The following is a 22,326-nucleotide window of genomic DNA, read 5'->3' on the forward strand; positions in this document are numbered from 1 at the left end:
GAACGACACATTACGAAATGTACATGCTATTCGTGTTGATAAGACTCTACATCCAGGTCCACATTTGACCTTCTACCAATTCGGCCTCGTCATCAACATCGCCATACCACGCCACTCCTAACAAATGCCCATCAATCTCGTTCCTCCTTCCAGATGTTACTTCTCTCTCTTGACCCACACTCTTCCATGCTTCTATTAGCTGTTCGGATGAATCAGTACTTGGTAAATCCCAAATCCAACCTTCTTTCTGACCTGCTTGACTAGCTATTATATCCAAAGCATTCAGGAGTGTTGGTATCTGTTCACTACGTAGGTTATGGACGTAGGTGATCAAAAATCGATCACCTATGTTAATCATCTTAGGAGAGAATAGAACTATTGTCTCTTCCCCCTTCCCTTCTGAGCCATTTTCAGGATTGTATCTGATTCCCACTGGTTCTGGAACGATTATCAATGATCTTTGCCAAGTTCCTTTAGTAGGTACAAACTCCAATGTCCCTTCCGAAATCGGATCATGAACGAACAACGATTTGTTAGATGTATCTATCTTTTCCAAATTCTGTTTAACCGATTTGGATAATTCGCTTTTGATACCTGGTAAATCGGAGAGGTAGATCCAATCCCACCCTTTTGGTAACTCCGTTTGAGTTGGAGGTAAAATCTTCCAGATTAATTGGGTGTTCTGCGAATCACGAACTACCCATCCTTTCCTTTCTTCAGACGAGCTGCATCGGGAATAGAATGTCGAACCTACGTCGGACCATAGGATCGATCCGACAGCTCTGAGTAGAGGAATGTCTGAAGTGGTAGACGAGTAAGGGGATGGAAGGGAGGATAGTTCATGATGAAGTGAAGACAGAAGTCGAGTAGCGTAGCCATTACCTGATTAGTCGATTGATGTATTTAGCAATACCATCTATGATTTCGGAGTAGAGGGAGCATACAGGATGGATTAAGTCTTATGACACTTACGGAGATGTTGTTTTGGTGTGACTACGGATGCGATACCGTATAGGTGAGTATCTTCTACGATATGTGATCCTTTACGCTTTATAAATCCTTTTCGTAGATATCTGTACGCAGTTATCGAAAAGTCAGTGGTTAAGTCTTATTCTTTCGAAAAATGACTTCATCCTGACGTTTCACATCCTGCATAGATTTCTCCTTCTAGATCATCTTTTCGAACGAGAACCCTATCACAATATCGTTTCGAATGAGTATGATCGATATCCGAGAATTCGAACATCGATGGACAAGTCTACGCACCATGTCAGGAGTTTGTCATTTGACCCCCAAGGCGATTCGTTCCTTTCTCTCGTGTATATATCCCAATATTGCTACATGTTCACTAATCTCATCAGCTACGATCGCTAAATGAGGGTGTGGCTTTATATACCTCAAAGGTGCTGTCCTTCTTCCAGTGATCATAACCCGCCTTGGCATGTTGTACCTTCTGTTCATCATTGGCTAATCGTATAGTATAGTTGTCCAGATTGGCCCTGGCTACCTCTGTTGTCATCTTGTTTCTTTCCCTTCCCCAGTAGTACTCGTAGTTCATATGCTTATTCGTATATTGGTAGTTGCAATCGTAATCTTATCTTTGAACTTTAGATATCAGCTTGTACGAGTGAACAGGTGATGATGTCAGATCTGTCTATCACGTGGTTGACGGTAAGACATCCCGAATGTATCTCCGAGATGTGGCACTCACCCTGAAGGTGTCAATGTATTTACATATGCGGGGCAATAAGACGAGTGAGTAGCAAGGCGTGGTATCGTAACGATGAGCACACTGAGTATGATTATGATGGACGAGTATTCCCTATGAGTATATATCATCTCAATCCATACATAAAGTGTACTTCGCACATTCAAAGATACCAGCCCAGCGATCATAAGCTGAAGCTGGGATACAGGGCAAGTCAGGAAAAGTGCTTGTCAGAAACCTCTTCAAGAAGAGCTATTTATACACGCGTGAGTTCAGTCCAGTTCACAGCCCATCAATGATCCAATGAGACGTCCTTCTCGCGAGACACTGCACCTCATTGCTATTCTGCACGTGTACCATATCAACAATTCTTCCCCCTAAATATCTGTCCATGTAGTTATATGACGGGTGTAGCTGACACACCTACACATGGATCAGTCTCGAGGAAATTCTGCTCTGATCCGTTTTCCTTTGATTAGCGAAACGGAGACGGACGAATTGGCACTTACTTCCCTTTTGACACGATCACGAACTATTGACGAATTGGAATGAGCACTGGGAGAGGCGGTAATAGAGGGATGAGAGGTGGGAGAGGTGGTGGTGGTATGGACAACTCCAGAGGGTAAGCTCAGCATCATAGATTCAAGTCGAGGTGAAACTGAAACTGAAACTGAGTGTGTAATGACGTTTATAGCCGAGGTGTATGGAGAGGTGGTCCACCTCCTGGTTCAGGTTCAATCTCTAGAGGAGCTTCTCCAGCCATGTCAAATACCCCTCCTCCAGCTCCTAGACAATCTATCAACGACCAGTGAGTGGCTGTAGCTTCCACCGACTTTCACACGGAGGCAAAGGCATAGACGGATGATTTAGGGGGGAGGAGAAAGAACCTTCCTTTGTAACGGGCCGAAAGACAAGACCAAATGAGAAACGTGAACTAATGAATGGAGTATCTTTGTCTCTATAGTATGAACGATATGAAGAAAATCATTCATCAGGACGATAAGAGTAAATCCGCTAAAGGTATGTCTTCGGCTGTCTTTTCCTGTCCTTATCTGATCCTACGTCGGCGAATCATTGATGATGATTGATATGGCAGGTTTTCAAACCGATACGGACATCTCCAAATCTTCTGGACCAGTTGAACGAGAATTGAAACCATGGGTACCTGACGCTTCTTCACCTCCACCCAACGGATCTCATGCCAACGGTAGTGGGAATGGTAGTGGAAAAGATCAAGATACTTTCGGTACTTTGGTTACCAACATCCCATGGGACCAGTTCGAGACTAACGAGAGATTGTTCGGTGCCAAGACGGATTATCAAGAGGAGCTGTATACTACCAAGTTGAACAAGAATGGGGTGGATTATAAGAAGAGGGAAAAGGAAGCGGAGAAATTGGCTAATGAGATTATGGGCGTAAGTCCCTTCAACTATCATACCCACATAGTACAAGCTGACGTGCTTGTGTAGACCACATCGAAGAACACTCATATCCAAGAAGAGCGAGGTCAGGTAGGAGAGGATTCCACAAAGGACGAGGAGGAAAAGTGAGCTATCCCGCCTATAATGGCTTTAGTTTTATAGCTGACAATCTTGTCAGATACTCCGGAGTGGTTCGTGCTCCTGGTGCATATGTTCCTCCAGGTGCTCGTCGAGCCCTCGGTCAGGGTGGTACTGCTCCTCGCGTCTCTGCTCCTCCCGCGGCGACAGCATCAAAGCCCAGTGGAGGGGCCGCTCCTTCCCCTGCTCCTGCAGCTCCTAAAGCTGTCTCCCCCGCTCCCGCTCCCTCCTCAACTGTCGCCCCTCCCCCCGGTCCACCTCGAAGTACAAGTGAAGACCCCTCTGCTACCAACTCCGGTGCCGCTGCCGCCGCGTCAGGTCCTGTCAAACCTGCTGAAGCCCCTGCTATTCCTACTATCACCGCTCCCACAGATCAGAAAGCAGTGAGTGAAATGATGGTAGTATCCATAGCAAGTCCGAAGCTGATCTCCCGGTCTCTGGCAGGATGGACAACTTGGCGGTGTGGTAGATCAATGGCGTCAATTCGTCGGTACGGAACGAGAGAGGGCTGAGGCGAAGAAACAGTCTCATATCAAGTCTGAAAGGGAGAGACAACTTGCAGAACTGAAAAAGTTCCATGCAAGTTTCAAGGTAAGTGGTTTCGTTTTGATAAGATCCCACAGGGCTAATGGTGGATATCCAGGTCCCATTACCCATGCCCAAGGACATCTTACCTATCCTTGCTAAAGACGAGACCAAGCAGAAAGATATAGAAGCCAAAGCGGCCACGCAGTTGGAGAAAGCAAGGGAAGATCGAAAATCCCAAGCTGGTGCCAATGTCAAGTCACCTGTCAAGACTTCTGCGCCTATGGAAGTAGCCAAGACCGATCAACCTAAAACACTACCACCTAAAAAACCATTCATGAAAATACCTGAAATTCCACCTTTCAACCCTGCTAAACGCAAGTCTATCGTTCCCTCGGCTAACGCTAACAGCTCCCCTGCCGCTGCTCCAACTGTACCTATCGCTGAAACTGCCGGACAAAACATACCTGTACAAGCTACTTCCCCAACTCCTTCCATGGCCAGTCTCGCGTCTGGTTCCCAAGCCAAACTCAACCCTAAAGCGAATACTTTCGTATTCAAACCCAGTGCAGCTGTCTTCAAGCCTGGTCAACCATCTGGAAGTCCCGCTGCTGCTCCCCGTCAATTGCCTGCTGTAAGTTGAAGCTCAACGTTCTGCTAAATTACATTCACTAATTATCCCCTGGTCATCATTCCCATAGGCTACTTCATCCGCAGCATCACCTGCACCTGCGTCAGCATCATTGAAGAATCCGTTCTTCAAGGACAAACTACCTGAAAAGGTGAATGTTGACGTGAGGAACGACTTCAACCCTTGGAAACATGGGAATGGCTCTGTACCTTCTGCTTCCTCTGTGGGATTACAATGGCCTTACCCAGGTAGGAAATCTCATATTCCATCTTTCGTCGGTGGGCCGATGGGTGGCGGACCTATCCCGATCCACCTTGCTGGAGGGGTTGGCGGTCCAGGTTCATCAGTGTTTGAAGATGAGAATGGTGGAGGAACTGGTTCACCATCACCTCATCCTGCTCCGCCGATTGTGGGGGGAATGCAACCGTATCCTGGATATGGATATAGGTTCAATCAGGTGAGTCGAAACTATAATCATGATCGAGAGAAAGAGAGCAATGTAGCTGAGATCATAATTTGTTGTTGAAGCCCGGTTTACCACCGCAATTCGCAGGACAGATGAATAGCCCGATGTTCTCACCTGGTGGGCCGCAATTTGCTCCTCTACCTGGCCAACAACAACCACAGCAACCTCATCATCAGATGATACCTGGTCCCGGTGGACCTAATGGTCCTCAACCAAATGGTATGCCAATGTACTACCATTCTGGAATGCCTCGTGAGTGGTCTCTCTGTATTTTCATTAGCAGATTCAGGATGTTGGACACTTATGCGAATGGACTTCGTAGAAAACCCCCAATTCATACCCCCTCAACATATGCAATTCAACCCTCATACACCTCAACGGCATGGGCCAGGTCCAGGACCGGGACCAGGTGGACCAGGACCACAAGGTTATTATCCCCATCCTGGCGTATCTACACCTCATCAAACACCTCAGCGTGAGTATGGAGTCAAGATCTTTCTCCTTGATGTTTGTGTTAATTTGCTGATGTTTAGATTATAATAGTAGTCCAACATAACCTCCCACCTTTCGGCCAACAACCACCCCCACAGCAATTCCATCCTCACTCGCCTATGCAGGTGAATCAACCTCATCCTTCTGCTCCTCAAGCTCCGTCGAATCATGCTGGTGGACCTCAGGCGCAACAGCCTCCTGGATCAGCTGGCGGGAATTAGTATAGGGATAGGTTTATAGGAGATAGGGGATGGTGATCATATGTAGAAAATGCAGAATGTGATGCATTTGGGATGCCTAATGGATCACTCATTGCTGGCGATGATTATCGGGACAACTCATCTAGATTCCCGGTCTTAGTCTGATACCACTATTTCGTGCTGGTATTGAGAGATACAGCTGAGCATTCCCATCCATATTCAGGAGAACTCGATATCTTCTTGGTAATGTCGAGAATCAAAGAGAGATAGAATGAAATACATAATTTCCATAAAAGTATCCTTTCGTAGCTATATTTGAGAACTAGATAGATAAACGATAAGCGAAAGATTAAATTATATGGACTGATTGAAAGCGATAGATGAATACACGTTTTTTTTTTTCTAGAATAACATGTCACAACACATTTCTTCAGCGCAGCAACAACAGAGGGCTATGTGATGTCAAATTGAAGTTCGGTATCAGTATCTCTATCGTCACCTTCATTTGTAGATGGAGGTTTGAACTTACCACCAGCGAGACTAACAAATACAAATCAGTTTATCAGCTATAGGGCATCGAATTAAAAAAAAAAAACGACATCTTGACTCACCATGCACAACATCCTGTACCTGCTCCACCTGATTTTTGAGGTCTTTGTTGTTGGACGTATACCGGTTGAGGTTGAGGTTGAGGGTAGCTAAGGCGAGTGTGATGGGGTTTGAATCAATATTGGAATACACTTTGCGTATTGGATGGAGAAATTAACTTACTATTCTATTTATAGCGATTGAAGACAAGGTGACGAAGCGAACGTCAGTGTCAATGTCAATGACAGTGTCAATATCGATCAAGCACAACGATGCGAAAATTGACAGATAAAAAAGATATACTCACGACCTGGTTGTTGGTATGATTGCTACAATAGCACAATGAATCAATACCACGTCGTCTTAAAACATTATGCAAGGCATATGGTGAGTGAGCTATGGACTCACCTGAGGTGGTGGTGGGTAATAACCACCTTGTTGTTGACCGTAGCCTCCCTGAGGTCCACCGTATCCACCTTGTTGAGGGTATCCTCCTCCGTATTGAGGTTGACCGTATTGTTGTTGTCTACGTTGAACATGGCGAGAATGATCAGTATTCCCATATTATCTTCTAGCTCCTCCCTCCCTTATGAGCCGCCAATGTGGTGTCAATGGCTGGATGGATGAATGGATGGTTGAGGAATACATACTGGTTTCCGTAGTACTACCAAGTGATTAACGACGATCGTCAGCATGGTTGTCTATTTATTTATTTAGATTTTATTGCCAAGATAAGGAAAGGAAGGTGACATGGCATGATGATGATCACTCACATCCTTAGCTGACATCTTGTATTGGTGTATTCGTATCGTATGTACTTATGAGGTTATGAGTATAGACAATCTATCGAAGGATGAATGAATGATTATTGTGCGATTGTTGTTGCAGTAAGATCTTTGATTTCAGATGGTGATGCTCAGCCTCATTTTGCGTAGTTGAGCAGTACAGCAGTAGTACGAGTTACATGTGTTCCCCATGTTGCTTGTTGCTTACCCAGTTCAGGGTAAAAATGAAAATCAGATCACAGTCTCAGACATTTATTATTGATATGACGATGACGATCGTAGTTGTGGCACACTCCCGCACTCAAACCATCTGCATGGACAAACCACTATATATCTACCTATCCATCTACCCATAAACAGCTTCATCATATCTCTCTTCTCTGCTCTGTTCCTTCACCTGCTCTTGTCTGGCATTTCTTTTACCACTACTCTTCTTGCTCTTCTCGGTTGACCTTCCTCTCGCAGCATCGTAATCTTCCCATTTCCTCCTCGCTCTTCGATTATACGACGGACAGAATTGGAAACATTTACATCCCCACATACTCAGATCGACCTTGCGTCGGATACTTCCTCGTGAGATCTCTAGAAATGTAAGGAAGAATAAGAAGCTGTGGGATAGGTGAAGTACTATGTATAAATCGATCATCAATATATATCGCATGCATATGATGAATATTGCAAAGACTGAAGATATTAGGATGGAAGGCTTTGTCTTAAGTTGTTCACTTACAAATCACACCCATCCCAAATCCACTTCCTCCCGTGATACTAAAAACTTTGATCGTAGCATCGAATGCAACACCGAGCATAGTCCAAGAAAGGAAAAATAAGAAAATCCTACTTGTCTCAAAAGCGAATTTCTTAATTGGATTTTTGAACCCTCTCCACATCCTCCTCATGGAACTTCCATCATTGCTTATTTCCGGTTTGTGGTCGTTGGTGGGTAAGTTGGTAGAGAAATATCGGATGATGATGAATAGGAGCGAATAGGTCATTAACCAGAATGAAGCGAGGGTAGCTAGACCTGTGGTGAGGTAGAAATTGGATAGGTCCGATGTCGTTGCTGCTCTTTTCGATGGATTGGAACTACCGGATGAAGAGGAAGAAGAAGAAGATTGAGCTGACGAGATATATCAGCATACATTGTTTAACACAATTATCTCTTTTTTACCGATTAATTTGGATTTCAAAAAGGTCGTACTTACCAGTAGCCATCCATGCATCACAACTTGATGCTGTACATTTCCCTAAACGCACATCTCGTCAGCTCATAATATGAGAGTACCTGCCTGGTATAGCAGTCATTGCTCACTTAATACACCAACATAGTCTCCACCATCTTCAAAGACAACGGTCAAACCCCCACTGGGACTGACGAAACACACCAAAAGCAGTATCAGCCATACCGCGAATGATAAGATCAGAGTCAAAATCGGTGGATGATAGTTGAAATAATCAGATGGTCGATTGGGTGCTCTCTCATCTTGTTTCGTACGAGATTGACCACGGGATAGCGGCGTACCCAACTCGACGTTCTCCAAGGATCTCCGGTCATCGCCATAGGTTTGATGAGACATGATGTTTCTGGATCTGGATATGGATTTCGATCGTCAATTGTCAAGCTATTGCATTTGTGAGTTTTTGTCGAGTTGCTCGTATTTGAAGTTGAAAATCAGAGAGGATAGAATGGTCTATACTTTTTGTTTTATATCGTATATGTGATGTGGTTTTTTGTACTCTCCTAGGATTTTCGTTTTTGCGTGTTTTCAGATTTGGATGGGTTGTTTGTTAGTTGTCAACGAGCGTTGTTGTATTATACTATGTTATTTTACTTTTTATTGTACGGTACGGTACGATATAATTTATTTTTCAGCTAAGCTTTTTAGGAGGTGAAGTTCAAGGAGGTTGAGAAGTAGTGGAAAAGGGGTAAAGTCGATTTTGATATCGATGTGATCAGCGTGTGCTCAAGCGTCATGAGTACATGCAGGATACTAACTGCCGTTTCGACGCCTGCCACGATATACCAAACCAGGATAACGGGTAAAGGATCCGCAGATCACTTACATGTTACATGTTCACCTTGAAGTTTGACCAAAAGAGAAAGGATCAGTCAGTGACAAAGGATACCAACAGTGTTCCGCTTGAGCATTTGCACGTAGTGAAACTAACACTACTTGGAAGTATCCTTAGTTTGTCGGGAGAGTTCTCATATCTGGTGTCTGTGAGTAGATGACAAGAAGCGTTACTCTACACGGTATAAGCTAGCACTTGCACACATGTGAGCTTTTTTACTTGGTATTATCGAATATATATGTATGTATGCACATTATCAGATTTGAGCTCCTCCTTCGCCTTGGTTCGTCATGACCCCCTACCCACAATCCTACAACGCATCAACGATGATCAAGCTAACATCGGATTTGATCATGCTTTGACAGTTCTCATGGATCGGATGAAACGGGACTCCGTCTCATGAGATCGGAGTAATACCACCCCGATTGGTATTTCAGGGCTGGGCTGCTGTTTTGCAATTGGCTATTTTCAGATTGGTTGATTGGCTCAAGATGAAAGCGGTATGAGCCGGACCAAGATCGACCGGTTGATTTCGGGCCATCCACCCATCCATACCACCCTTGTTATGACGATTGCAGACTAAGGATAGCGGATCAAGTAAATACATCTGCAGGTAGCGAAAAGAGTCTGGATTTGATGAAGAGATCTGATTTTTTGCTGTGCGTTCTGCATTCATATTTCCGCTTGAAAGAAGTTCAACCAAATCAGAACAGACCATCCTTTGATCCAGTTGATCAACCGCAAGAGTTCGGAAGACATCGCATCTCCCATCCATTGATCCCAACTCTCACACTCACACGACTCTGTTGTCAACCCCACCATATCTCCACGTACTCCTCCCCCGCAATCCACCGGACCACCACCACCACCAGGTCTTCCGAAAACTCACGATCAGCGACAACAAGGCAAGTGTGGGTTTATACATATCGTAGATACCTAGAACATCAATCATCACCATTGGCTTGATCATCGATAATACATACATACATAACAACAACAACTTACACACCATCAATCAAGAAACGCTGGTGATCAAGTGAATTTCAGCCAAAATCGACATTAACGTTTATCAGCATCATATCTACGCAACATCAATCAGGTGAGTGAGAATCGATCTTATGCAAAGACAGCATCGGATCAAATGCACACACTTCCTACCACACTAGCAGCTAGATTAGACTAGACCAAGGATCTAGACTCTTGATCATCGTGTTGTATACGCCCGATGGCATCTCAAAATACAATCCAATACACGCCCTCTTGGCGTTGATGATCACATCCCTCGTATATAAAGCAATGCATAGAAAGCTAACATTCCTTTCTTACGGATAGGCCAATCCCCCTCTCACGCGACAATCAGTTGATATCAAAGGAAATATCAAAGTCAAAGCTATTCACTTGGATTACGCCCAACACCGGCTATCTTCTTATCCTATAAATACAAATAACTCGTACTTGGTCCTGTGACTTTTGCCTTCTTCAACTGAAACAGACGTAACATCCACTCAAACCTTTGTCAATTATCTATCTTACATCACGTTGGAGTACACCAAGAAGACCACAGAAGGGATCATCGAGCAGTCACGTATATCTTAGCCAAGTGACGTCCAGAGTATAGTGTATCAATCCAGACTCTTTCAAATAGAAGACAAACCCACCCATCCATCCTTCTTTCTATATCCGCTCATACACATACAAATACACATACATACGAAATGATCATGACATCTTCACCAATCCTCACACCCTCCTGTCGATCGATTGCTCATACGCCCTCACCATCCTCTTCTCCTAAACTCACTCCAGTCCCATCCACCATGGCCAAACCCATCCCGACTCCCAGCGCGTTCTCCACTTCTTCCGGAGTACCCATAACCTCATCTTCTTTACCTACAAGGTCATTCGTACGTGGACCTCAGGCTAGACCATACAATGCGCTTCCCAAGAACCCCAAAGCCGTTGATGGCGATACAAAGCGATTCGCAGAGATCGTAGCTTCAATGGTAACTCAGAGGGAAAACGAGAAACGGAAATCCGAATTGATAGAGATGGTAGAGAACGTCAATTTGTCTTCTTCCCAGGAAGACTCACGATCCATTGGATCTATTGGATCCAACGTGAAGAGGATGAACATACCCAAAAGGAATAAGAGCATAGCTATGGGGATGGTAGGTAGTTGGGAAGTAGAGGCGGCAGAGTTGATTGTGGATATTCCCGTTTGGAGTCCAGGTTGTTTCCAAGGTGAGTTTGAATCGATGTTGAAGACTGTCAATGATAGATAATCAGGTACTAATTCTACATCTTACGTCTAGACCTATCCACCCTCCATGCTTTACGCGATACCACCTTATCCCACACTCACGCATTGTTGAACCACCTACTCAACGCGCATTCCACACCCGCTACATACAGATTACTCGCCCGATCGTGCGCTCAGCCCAACCACTCTGATCATGCCCATACGGCCTACCATCAGGGATGGGGTTGTATAAGGCTCACACCATCTATCACATCGCCCATCTCCGCGCCATTGGAGTTGAAACCTTCAGTCAGAAGGGCCAGCCTCGTTCACACCCATTCTACACCCAATGCTCATACCTTGAAAAATCAGGGTCATTCACCAACTCGAACAACAAGGGTAGACCATGATCATTGTCACGAGAAGGTGATTGTGGAATCTGACGACGAAGAGGAATTTGAAATTAAATTGAAAGAGGGATATTCTCGATCGAGTATTTCAACAAGCGACGATGAGAGTGAGAATGAAGAGGAGGAGAGTGCGGATGTTATTGTGGGTAGAGAGATTGAGAGAAGAGGTGGTAAAGAGGGGTAAGTCGTCATCTACTTTATATTAATTCGTTTAGATGAATGGATCGCTGATATTCGGTTGATTGTGTAGAATGGCTTTCTTGATGACTCTCTTTGGTCAACCAGCATTGATCCTGACATAAAACAAGAATATCATCATTTACTTTACTATGACTCGACCGTCACATCCCATTGAAACTCCATCTTTGGCGTTCACCTATATTTTGTATTCACACTTCTTTAGTGTCACCACATATTTATCGCTTATCACTCATCAGTTGATTATCGTTTTGTATCTTGGGCAATACTATATCTTATCAAGAATCGGAGGAAGGGGAAGAGGAGGGGGGAAAGATGATTCAAATGTTGTAAAAACCCATCATTAACCAATAGACAATCACCCAAAAAAGAAATAACAACCAAAAAAATCTAAACTTTCATTATTTTCATCACCACCACGTATTAGTTTATTACCTTGTTATACTTTTATTTCGCTATGCTAGGTCACCGGTCATTGATATACTCCCCTTTCCCTTCCTTCTTGTCTCCTTGTATGAACTGGAAAAATTTAATGAATGACCAATGCATATTCATCTTCCTCTCCTTGCTCTCTTACTGTACCGATCTGACTTTATACCCGAATATACATGCAGAAGGAATAAATAGACAGACAGACATAGTATTGTGACAACGTTTTCGTGGCGCTTTTCTTCATGGTCAGTTAGCTGTTCACCTATGACCGGTCTGAATGGATAGGAATACTCAATCTTCTGAGAGATGGAAAGATACTAATGACGTATCCCATCCAGAGGATGTTTGAGTTTCTGTGAGGTCAGAATGATAAGACAAAGGAGCGTTGGGCTCTGTTCGGTCTTGGTATAATCAATATTGAATATCGTTCTTATCTGTTAACAACTTCACTCTGTACAAATGAGAGTATATAGATCATCGAATCGTTCTAAAGTAAGAAAGAAGGCCCATTACCTTTGAACTGAGATAGAAGTAAGAAAACGAACGAACGAACGAACGAAATCGCATCGCAAAAACGATCATACCACTCAGATTTATACCTCGAAATAGATTGAAGATGGGTCGTAATAAACGACAGGTGATTTCAGATATCAGAGAGACAAGTACACGTACGACACGACGAGTAGAAGGAGATTCAGACCAGGACGTCGAGAAGACTGGGACAAGGGATAGACAGAGTGTCACAGGTACATCTAGGTTGGTGGCTGTCGATGATGATGGACCTACTCGAACACCTTCACCCACGGAGATGCCATCACAAAGTTTAGGAGGCGAGAGGCAATCGATCACTCCTGGTGATACCAATACGAGTTCTTTCTCTGCTCAGTCTACCATATGTAAGTATACTTTGTTCCCGTGTGACGACACCTATACTAATACCTACTGTACAGTTCTCAACTCCTTTCCTCCCAATTTCCCAGTCGATACTCCCCAACCTGCACTTCCCAATTCCTCGAATAGGGGATATATGTTCATGAAAGATCAACAAGTATTGGATTCTAGTGAGTGATCAGTACTGTATCAACAACAACAGTAAGAGGATGAGCCGACATCATTTTTTTTTTCTTCGTCGGTAGTGTTAATATTCTTCGTCATTTTCGGTACCTGCCTCTTACTCACTATAACATGTATAAAGTGTAATTCGCTATTTACAGCTGCAGATCAACGAAGGAAAGGTAAAGTAGATAATGTTATAATGGAAGATATGAAATGGGCTGAAGGGAGGGAAGTCATTGAGAGAAAGATCATTTGGGAGACTGGAACTGATTCGATAAAGTCGAAAAAGGGAGGAGTCGGAGGGGCGAGGAGGAGTGTTTTGGGTTTGGGTTTGGGAAAAGGGAGAAGTAGTGGATTGAGAAAGTGATGATGGAGATGAATGGACAGTCAAACCGAGCGATGTGGTCAAAGAAATTCTATAGATTCATATGTAGAGTATATTGTATTGTATTGTATTGAATTGTATTTTGAGATATGTGAGATGTTTATTTACTCGATTCAAGAAGAAAATAACTTAATCGTTTTGTGATATAACCAAAATTCGGAGTGTAAAAGTAAATGTCTAAAAATTTTTCACCACAAGCTATCAGCAGCACCATGTATCCTATGCACCGTCTTCGAAATCCACATTCTCATCCACGTCTTCCAAAAAAAGGTTCTTTCAGCTCTACCGTCCGTGTCCCCAATAACCTAATCATCCATCCATCATCTATCTTCCGCCACACCACTTCTCACTAATCAACCTCCGTTTAGGCTTATTTACCACCGGTAGTCTTAAAGATGACCAAACCACCAAGAGAGATGCTAAAAATCAAATTATGTCAGTAACATTCTTACACTCTACCGATAGGCAAAGGCAGAGTCACTCACGAGTAACCGAATACTTGGATAGCAGCGATGGGGGAACCAAAAGCAATGACTGAACCAGTGATGAGGAGCTGTCGTGGAAATGCCAATCAGTATCGAGTATACACCTAAATGCATTTGCACTGCACTGTCAACTCACGATATCCTTAAGCACACCAGCAAGAGTGAGGATAAGACCGGATCCAACTGAGATAAGGAAGACAGCCGCGACCTATACACATATAGCCGATAGGAATTAGCGTGCAAAACATCATGTAGAAACGAAGTTGGGTTTGTTTTACTCACGTTAAGAGCGAAAGCCACACCGGCGTTGGTGAAAAGTACCAACAATCCAACTCTATGAAGAGCATAGAATGGTTCCAACCCTTCGAAGAATGGGATCAAGATCGCATTGATGACTGCGCAGACTGGGGCGTAGTAGTGTAATGAAACGATCGGGTCCATCTTCATTCCATGTAAGAGGATTTGAATCATGACTAATCGGGATGCCTCGAAGGCGATAGCAGCGCATTGACAGATGAATCCGAATAGTTCGAAGTGAACTTCACCGTAGGCGGCTGCGAAATGACAACATAGATGATTAGCTGAAGAGCAACGGTTAATGTGCCTATTAGTCAGGGGACCTACCGAGAGCACAACCGGTTGAGATCATCTATATAGAATATGATGTAAAATCAGTATATGCGAGTTAGACTTAACACGATCGTTGCTAGTTGTTTAACTCACCAAGACAATAGCCATCAATCTCTTGTTGGGTTCTTGGATTCTGAACGCGAAAGAAATGAGTAAGATGGCAACGGGCACGAAAGCCTGGATGATCACTATAAGCTTCGCACCTTGTCGATGTCTGTCGCAGAGCTCACCTTTAACATCTGGATGAAAGATACACTCAAAGAGAGATAAGCGTAGTTTGAGAGAATCAAACTTCCAGAGAACAGAGCTCCGATAGGAAGGATGGATCTAACCCATCTGTCTCGCTAAATGAGTATCAACGATATATCAGCTGGGGTTCAACTCGTCACAAAATGAGCTGAAAGACAGAACTAACGGTCATATCGATATCTTTAGCACCGTCAACCAAAGTGGTAGTTCTTTGTAAGATCCTAGTTGAGATGGCCTATAAAATCCCGAGAAATCAGCATCCCATCTACATTAGCATATAGTGATTGATTGTTCCCGTATAAGACATGATAGGGTCTGCGTGGTTGATATTCCTGTATACGACTGGAAAGACGAACTCACAGAAAAGATTAAATGCCAAGTAGTCAAGAACACGGGATAAGGGAAATTGAGACCATCGAATCTGTCGAAGATGTACTCTATCACAATAATACATATTCAGTTTCTTTTTGTAGTGAGCAGACAGAGTGATCACTCACTGTTGTACAAGATGACAGAGATGGAACATGCCATCCAGATTGGGATGACTGTAGCCATAGACATTCACATCAGTAAGACATCCTGCGTTTCTTGGTATTGCCCCAAGCAAAGGGGATTGCACATACTGATAATAGCTGGGATGGTGATCTTCTTAGGTTGGTTTGAAGGGGCTCTAGGCTCGGCAATCCTATGTACCGATACCATGTCAGTGCAAGTTGTTCAAGATCAAGATCAAGATGATTGGCACCCACTTTACTTCGATATGTTCACCATGGGTAAGATCCCTCTCTACGTCTGATGCTCTCGGCATGGCCTGTACGTCCTTTTTGATATCAGCGGGATGTTCTCCATAATTCGTGTAAAATTTTGGTCAAGGAGTCGCATCACGGCGATGCTAGCCAGAACTCACATTGAGAGGGATGGAAGCCTCGACATCTTTGTTATTTTGACTCATCTTTTCTTTCGTTGGCTTATCTTCGCGCGTTGGAGAGTGTCAAGTGTTCAGGTTCAGGCAGACTTGAGCTGAGACGTGTCCGTGTGAGAAGAGAACGGATAAGGTGAGTTGATGATGTTTGCGATATCTACCTAGATGATAACACTCGTATTACCAAATAGATAAAGGTGAAGGGGAAGGTGATGATGATTTTTTATATATGTAGAAAGGGGAGCCGAATAACTTGTATGTATGTATGGTGTACTGTGCACTTGACTGACAAACGCGTTAAACTTGCTGCTACTGTGGAATCTCAGGGTAATTATAAGTAAGAGAGTATCAAATCTTAACATGATATGCCTTTTCACTCGACACGTTGCTTGCTACTCGAGTATGAGCTAAAACCCATCTACCACAGAACAATGCCACATCATTGCTCATATGGGCACCTTCATCTCGATGATATTTTCGAGATTTCATCGATTTATCGATTGAATATACTCACTCTACTTGCCTATAATCCCATCTGCATTCCTACCTATAAGCGCACCCGTATACACCTCCATCATGTCATCAGCAGCTTCATCCTCTTTACGGAGACTACCACTCAGAGAAGCCGTCAGTACTTTGCGAACCAGCACGGATAACTTGGTACTTTCCAATGATGTCAGGAATGTCACTTTGAGGTTTGTAGCTAAGAATTCAGAGGCTGGACCTAGGTGAGTGAAACGTCTCGTTTCTAAAAGCATTTCTCTTCACCTTCATCCTAATCAGATACTTCGTGCTGCAATCCAAGGACCGACCAAGTCATTTGGTCGTATTTAGCTAACTGGATGCCTTTGACTTATACAGACAATTCATACGAACTCATCTCCCGCGATTATCATACTCCAACCCCAATCTGAGCATAAACGTCCATCGTATACCTGATCCACGAGCGAAGCATAAAAACCCCAACTCACCTGATAAAGGTGCAGTGTGGGAGAATGGGATCATGCCTAAACCAGAGATGAAGATTGATTTTGGTGAGTACCGAATTCCTGCAAAAGCAAAAAAAAAAGAGGAAAGGACGGAGGAGACAACCCAATGCTTAAGAAGCTCGTCAAATTGAAAATTGATCGGAACCAAATCATCATTATCTGGACAGAAATTCTTGCTGACATTTGTTGCGGTCGATTCAGACGGTACACCATCCCAGACACTTCCATTATCCCATTTAGACGGAGATAAGATCCTTGCCCAGTTGATCTCTGTAGCAGGTGAAGAAAGGCTGAAATCGCTAGAGGGTCCAAGTAGTCTACCTAATCAGGAGAATATATAGACTAGGAACGACAACTGTGTATGTATAATATATGACAAGCAGTCAAAAGAGCACTTGACTACTCAGTGCGCCTGCAGTCAGCCGGTGAAATGGGACGACGTATCAAGCTCAGTACAATTTGTTATCCTGATTGTCATCATTCTCGAACATTTGACATATGAATAATATACATGGCATCTTCATGTCTACATCGTGATATCATATATAATGTACAATCTTCAATCTAATCGTCTCCCATTTATCCATGCCACTTTGATCCTTCTACATCGACCCAGTCTCCCAAGTGCATCACGAGTCTAATATGACTCAGTCCTCATGATCACTTCTCCTTCCAACATCTATTCTTTACCTCTCTCCTATGTTATTAACTAATAATCATCCTCATCCTCTTCATAATCATCGAATATCCCTCTCCCATTCTCACCCGTCCCACCCGTCCCTGTGAAATCTCTCTTCCACGTACCGATATTCGGCAAACTATTGGGGTTGGGTGCAGGTGCAGGTGGTTGTTGAGCCATGTACAATTCTTGTTGTCCACCATGGCCATTACCATCTTTATCTTTCTTCGTTCTCCTTTTCACCGGACCAACACCTCCTCCGAGAGGATCAGTTGGATTAGGATTGGGGTTGGAAACTTTACGAGGTTTGGATGGACCTGCTTTAGGTTCTGCGACGATGGGATCGGGTATGGCTTCGACTATTTCACGGAGGAAATCGAATGTAGGATTGGAGTTGATCATGTGTTTTCTAAATAAAAATGAGCATATTGATGAATTAGTATATATTTCGTTTGCGACAAAATAAATCCAATGATCTGGCATCAAGTGAACTTCAAGAAGAATATTTTCCTATTTGCCGGTCATACATGGATAAATATCGACTCACAGATGATAAGCTGTCATCTTCTTTGATCCCCTCGATCTAGTCTCTTTACAAGTCTCATCTATGAGCTGCTGCATGAAACACTCCAACGATTTGGCTATGATTCGACAGATCATCAGCTATCAGTCCATATAAGGGTCAACCGGACTACGAAAGCTGACTGTAAGTGTACTTACAAATCATGACTGGAGTTGCAGAAGCGAGTTTACCCACTTCCTCGTCCAGTTGCATTATACGTTTTATACGAGCCTACCGCGAAGATTAGAAATGAATGCTAAGCTATATCTCGATCTCGACATTGCGAATGAGAAAGCTTACGACTGGGAACTGGAGTGGAATACATCATCAGCGATTATCCTTGAATTGATGAGGAGAGAAGGGAAGGCACTCACTCTACTCTGTTTTGATTTCTTAGAACGAAGAGGTGGCATCTTATCTTGTGTTATCTCTATTTTATACTCGTGTTCGATCTTATTCCTCGAGTGGATATATATATATATATATATATATATATATACTGCTAATGTTCAGAAGTAAAACCTTGACAGTGAGCTGTTAGGATTATATCTTGTCAACAAGGACTCAGACACATGACATCGAGCACGCGATTCGGTTATGCCACATTCGGTCATTTCGGGTTTTGTTTCATGGTGTGTTGGAGACCCCACGAATCCATTACCGCTTGTTGCCAGGTTCAGATTCACAATTCGGTTACAACTACGAGTAAGACTTACCAGTACTGGGGAGTGAGTGTGGAATGTTTCGTCATAAATCATTAATACGAAAGAGTATCTGGTCATTCTCTTACATTCCAATCCATTCATCTTATCTTCAAGATACTCAAGTTCGCTCTTCACTCACCCAAAAGACAGATATATACAACAGTCAGAATGGTAGCTAACAGGAAATTCTTCGTTGGGTGAGTTGGCCTGGTTTCCCTCCGGTCTCTCAACCCACAACAATGCAAATGTGCGAAGAACCTCATGGGGAACATCACTAACGCTGGTGTATACTCCACGCAGAGGTAACTTCAAGATGAACGGTACTCTCAGTGAGGTTGAGACTATCGTTTCTAGAATTAACGAAGCCAACTTTGATGGATCCACCGGTAAGTCGTCGTTGTTCTGGTGTTTCTCCTTTGTATTCTATATAGGGAGCGGTTCATTCGTTTCCCTTTAACGGGTTACAATCATCCACCTCTATGAGCTTTATGGCTGAAATGGTTTATTGCCACGTATTGCAGAGCTCGTCGTTGCTCCTCCAGCTCTATACCTCCTCAAAATCAAAGAAGAGCTCAAACCCCCCGCTGAAGTATCAGCTCAAAACTCATACACTGAGAAATCAGGTGCTTTCACCGGTGAGATCTCACCCAACCAACTTAAGGATGCCAATGTCCATTGGGTTATCCTCGGTCATTCCGAGAGAAGAAGTCTGTTTGGTGATACCGATAAGCTCGTGGCTGATAAGGTGAGTTGGTGGGTTATGAATGACTATGCAAAGATTAGGAGGGGGGTTAGGAAGACTCGTCATGATGTGTGATATCTGGAGATCCACAGACAGAGGGATACAATTGGAATGAGAGACATCTACATCCCTTTCTCGATATCTCTTGTTTATTTCGGACATACTGACCTTTTCCCTCTTCACCAGACCAAAGCCGCCATCGAAGCCGGATTAAGCGTCATCGCATGTATCGGTGAATCCCTCGAAGAGAGAGAATCAGGTAAAACCCAATCAGTAGTTGAGAGACAACTCGAAGCTATCGCCAAGGAGATCTCCGAATCTGAATGGAAGTGAGTGAACCTCGTCTTCCAAAATAGAATCTCACATTAGATTGACTGACATAATGTCCTTTTTCCGCAGAAACATCGTCATTGCTTGTAAGTTAGCTCTTGAGACCTTGCCTTCGTCTGAAGGATCAAGTACGTAGCTGATAGGAATGATCTTGGGTAGATGAACCTGTATGGGCCATCGGTACAGGTAAAGTAGCCACCAAAGAGCAAGCTCAAGAGACCCACGAGCAAATCAGACAATGGCTCGCTAAGAGAATCTCTCAATCTGTTGCCGATAACACCCGAATCATCTACGGTGGAAGTGTTAATGGAAAGAACTGTTCCGATCTCTGTGAGTGAAGTTGAAGATGACCGAAGGGGGTGTTGAAGTATATGACTAACACTTGTGTGTTTCACATCAATTATAGCCAACGCCCCTGACATTGATGGTTTCCTTGTTGGTGGTGCTTCTCTCAAACCTGAGTTCATCGATATTGTTAACAGTCAAAAGGCATAAGAATGGGTGTTACTACAAGGATAGAGATCAAGGCGGAAGAAGGAATATATACAAATATGCAGTAAATGCATCGATATGCTACATGGATTGATGTGGAAATTACACTCTACACATGACAATTCTATACATTTACAGGCCGATTCGTGTCGTTCTGCAACTGCATACCATGATTGACCAAATTCATTTTCAATGCGCAAAGCTCTTCTCGTCATTTCCAGAACATAGGATGATTGATGTAATATGATGTATGCATAGTGAAGTACTAAGAACTACCAAGTCCATCCACTAACCACTTTCCTCCTTATTTTCCCATCCTCTCTTACCACACCTGCACTTCTAACTTTTCTCAAATCTTTGATAAACTTATCTTGCAATTTCTCTTCGTGGGTTTTACCTTCTCTAAGGACAACGTGGATTTTGGAAGATGGATGATGTTTGATACCGTATTTACCTCTTCCTTTAATATCCAGTCGAGCGATCTTAGGTCCTTTAGATACCCATGTTTCGGCTAATAACCACGAATCAGTACAAACACAACTGGAACGACGATATGTATAGACTTACCAACAACCAATTTCGATCTATCTAAACCTTTATCCATCGCGTGATCCCTTGATAATGCTAAAGTCGATTTGATCCATGAGGAAGCTCGTTTTTCAGAGAATTGCATTTGGACGATAGCCTCATCGATGGGTAAGTTGGATATTTGTCGAGAGAGATCGTTGAGTTTTCGATGCGAGATTTTATGTAAGGCTGAAGAGTATTTGTGCTATCATAGGGTTCACAAATATAGTCAGTACATCATGTTATGCGGAATGTGGACCGATCAATGTCTTTGTCTCGTTTCAAATACAGTGAGACCACACCATGGAAAGACCTCCGAGGCTTTACTCACCTCGGTCCAAGGTACATCACCTCTCTTCCTCCTCTTTTTCCCCGTTCCATCTTCCTCCTTATCTTTCGAGTATTCGTCGAACAAACCGCCCGTCGATCCTTCCTCGCTAGTAGCCACACCTTTATCTTCGACCATCTTCACTCCTCCTTCCTCAGCTTGACCCTGCGAGGCATTTGCGGTAGCTTCCTTTTCCTTCTCATCTTCCGTCCATCGAGGAAGTTTAGGTAGGAATCGATCCCATCCGGACAGGTTGAATGCACTATGATAGGTATGACAGACTTTGAGTACAGTACTACCGCAATTCTGATTTTGGAGATGCAATTGAAGCAATGACTTACGTTCGGACTTGATTCTGATGAGGCGACGCAACTTTTAGAGAAGGGTTCAATGGTCTGAGGGTAGATGGTCCAGCGATAGATGTCTGGGCGACTGAGAAAAAATGTCAGCTTGTTTCGATCATTCGGGTCCAACAGGTGATGATCAGCTCACCAGTGAATATCGATCTCAACGGTCGGGCCATGTTGCTGCTGGATGAGAAGACGAGTGTCTTGTGGTAGATGGTAGATGGATATGTATTGGATGTTTTCAGACCTTTGACTTTCACCTTCTCACTGACGGATGGTCGAAAAGAAAGAAAGGTGCAGACCGAAATGAACGCCACATCATAAAAAAACCACGTGGTGTTCCATGCGTGAGTGATAACGTTTTGTTAGGTTGTGACTTGTAACATGACGCGAATCTAGAATATCGAAAGATGATTCCGAGATTGTTACTCTCTGTATTATCATCAAGTCGATCTCAAATAGCATAGAATAGAACAGCAATTATTCATTGGGTAGTAGAAAACGACGTCCACTAAGCTACGAGTGGTGCCAAAGAAGGACTCATTTTCAAAT

At 43.5% G+C, this 22,326-nt stretch overlaps 11 protein-coding genes across 11 annotated transcripts; 5 read left to right on the top strand and 6 right to left on the bottom strand.

Moving 5' to 3' along the window:
• Positions 1-46: 46 nt before the first annotated feature.
• On the bottom strand, positions 47-1,519 carry L199_006363 (uncharacterized protein; the record flags this gene model as incomplete). Its single annotated transcript, XM_064892063.1, has 5 exons — positions 47-882; positions 973-1,073; positions 1,140-1,193; positions 1,267-1,337; positions 1,397-1,519. The coding sequence occupies 5 exons, from the start codon at positions 1,517-1,519 to the stop codon at positions 47-49; spliced, it is 1,185 nt and encodes a 394-aa protein (XP_064748135.1).
• A 737-nt stretch (positions 1,520-2,256) lies between these two features.
• Positions 2,257-5,603, top strand: L199_006364 (uncharacterized protein; the record flags this gene model as incomplete). Its single annotated transcript, XM_064892064.1, has 12 exons — positions 2,257-2,330; positions 2,403-2,516; positions 2,673-2,728; positions 2,805-3,124; positions 3,179-3,255; positions 3,309-3,651; positions 3,713-3,859; positions 3,912-4,427; positions 4,495-4,881; positions 4,953-5,142; positions 5,213-5,365; positions 5,434-5,603. 12 exons carry the CDS (start codon positions 2,257-2,259, stop codon positions 5,601-5,603), a joined length of 2,547 nt encoding a protein of 848 aa, XP_064748136.1.
• A 431-nt stretch (positions 5,604-6,034) lies between these two features.
• L199_006365 (uncharacterized protein) lies at positions 6,035-6,958 on the bottom strand (the record flags this gene model as incomplete). The annotated part of the gene is made up of 6 exons (XM_064892065.1): positions 6,035-6,122; positions 6,194-6,280; positions 6,474-6,499; positions 6,579-6,696; positions 6,821-6,834; positions 6,944-6,958. The coding sequence occupies 6 exons, from the start codon at positions 6,956-6,958 to the stop codon at positions 6,035-6,037; spliced, it is 348 nt and encodes a 115-aa protein (XP_064748137.1).
• Positions 6,959-7,301: 343 nt separating this feature from the next.
• L199_006366 (uncharacterized protein) lies at positions 7,302-8,532 on the bottom strand (the record flags this gene model as incomplete). The annotated part of the gene is made up of 4 exons (XM_064892066.1): positions 7,302-7,582; positions 7,686-8,075; positions 8,161-8,202; positions 8,268-8,532. The coding sequence occupies 4 exons, from the start codon at positions 8,530-8,532 to the stop codon at positions 7,302-7,304; spliced, it is 978 nt and encodes a 325-aa protein (XP_064748138.1).
• Positions 8,533-10,743: 2,211 nt separating this feature from the next.
• On the top strand, positions 10,744-11,979 carry L199_006367 (uncharacterized protein; the record flags this gene model as incomplete). Its single annotated transcript, XM_064892067.1, has 3 exons — positions 10,744-11,269; positions 11,341-11,857; positions 11,928-11,979. The coding sequence occupies 3 exons, from the start codon at positions 10,744-10,746 to the stop codon at positions 11,977-11,979; spliced, it is 1,095 nt and encodes a 364-aa protein (XP_064748139.1).
• A 944-nt stretch (positions 11,980-12,923) lies between these two features.
• L199_006368 (uncharacterized protein) lies at positions 12,924-13,730 on the top strand (the record flags this gene model as incomplete). The annotated part of the gene is made up of 3 exons (XM_064892068.1): positions 12,924-13,203; positions 13,258-13,368; positions 13,444-13,730. 3 exons carry the CDS (start codon positions 12,924-12,926, stop codon positions 13,728-13,730), a joined length of 678 nt encoding a protein of 225 aa, XP_064748140.1.
• Positions 13,731-14,118: 388 nt separating this feature from the next.
• On the bottom strand, positions 14,119-16,064 carry L199_006369 (uncharacterized protein; the record flags this gene model as incomplete). The annotated part of the gene is made up of 13 exons (XM_064892069.1): positions 14,119-14,167; positions 14,234-14,301; positions 14,370-14,441; positions 14,516-14,787; positions 14,858-14,882; positions 14,957-15,040; positions 15,094-15,207; positions 15,279-15,347; positions 15,473-15,549; positions 15,610-15,657; positions 15,736-15,797; positions 15,862-15,923; positions 16,020-16,064. 13 exons carry the CDS (start codon positions 16,062-16,064, stop codon positions 14,119-14,121), a joined length of 1,047 nt encoding a protein of 348 aa, XP_064748141.1.
• Positions 16,065-16,610: 546 nt separating this feature from the next.
• Positions 16,611-17,364, top strand: L199_006370 (uncharacterized protein; the record flags this gene model as incomplete). Its single annotated transcript, XM_064892070.1, has 3 exons — positions 16,611-16,762; positions 16,896-17,068; positions 17,225-17,364. 3 exons carry the CDS (start codon positions 16,611-16,613, stop codon positions 17,362-17,364), a joined length of 465 nt encoding a protein of 154 aa, XP_064748142.1.
• A 368-nt stretch (positions 17,365-17,732) lies between these two features.
• Positions 17,733-18,677, bottom strand: L199_006371 (uncharacterized protein; the record flags this gene model as incomplete). The annotated part of the gene is made up of 4 exons (XM_064892071.1): positions 17,733-18,111; positions 18,250-18,343; positions 18,423-18,495; positions 18,639-18,677. The coding sequence occupies 4 exons, from the start codon at positions 18,675-18,677 to the stop codon at positions 17,733-17,735; spliced, it is 585 nt and encodes a 194-aa protein (XP_064748143.1).
• Positions 18,678-19,136: 459 nt separating this feature from the next.
• On the top strand, positions 19,137-20,535 carry L199_006372 (triose-phosphate isomerase; the record flags this gene model as incomplete). Its single annotated transcript, XM_064892072.1, has 7 exons — positions 19,137-19,165; positions 19,269-19,354; positions 19,490-19,713; positions 19,897-20,039; positions 20,110-20,126; positions 20,200-20,370; positions 20,447-20,535. The coding sequence occupies 7 exons, from the start codon at positions 19,137-19,139 to the stop codon at positions 20,533-20,535; spliced, it is 759 nt and encodes a 252-aa protein (XP_064748144.1).
• Positions 20,536-20,804: 269 nt separating this feature from the next.
• Positions 20,805-21,950, bottom strand: L199_006373 (uncharacterized protein; the record flags this gene model as incomplete). The annotated part of the gene is made up of 5 exons (XM_064892073.1): positions 20,805-21,043; positions 21,100-21,304; positions 21,431-21,689; positions 21,769-21,859; positions 21,920-21,950. 5 exons carry the CDS (start codon positions 21,948-21,950, stop codon positions 20,805-20,807), a joined length of 825 nt encoding a protein of 274 aa, XP_064748145.1.
• Positions 21,951-22,326: the final 376 nt, after the last annotated feature.

This window comes from Kwoniella botswanensis, chromosome 1, assembly GCF_036426115.1.
Source record: "Kwoniella botswanensis chromosome 1, complete sequence".
In the NCBI taxonomy this organism is placed as follows: Eukaryota; Fungi; Basidiomycota; class Tremellomycetes; order Tremellales; family Cryptococcaceae; genus Kwoniella; species Kwoniella botswanensis.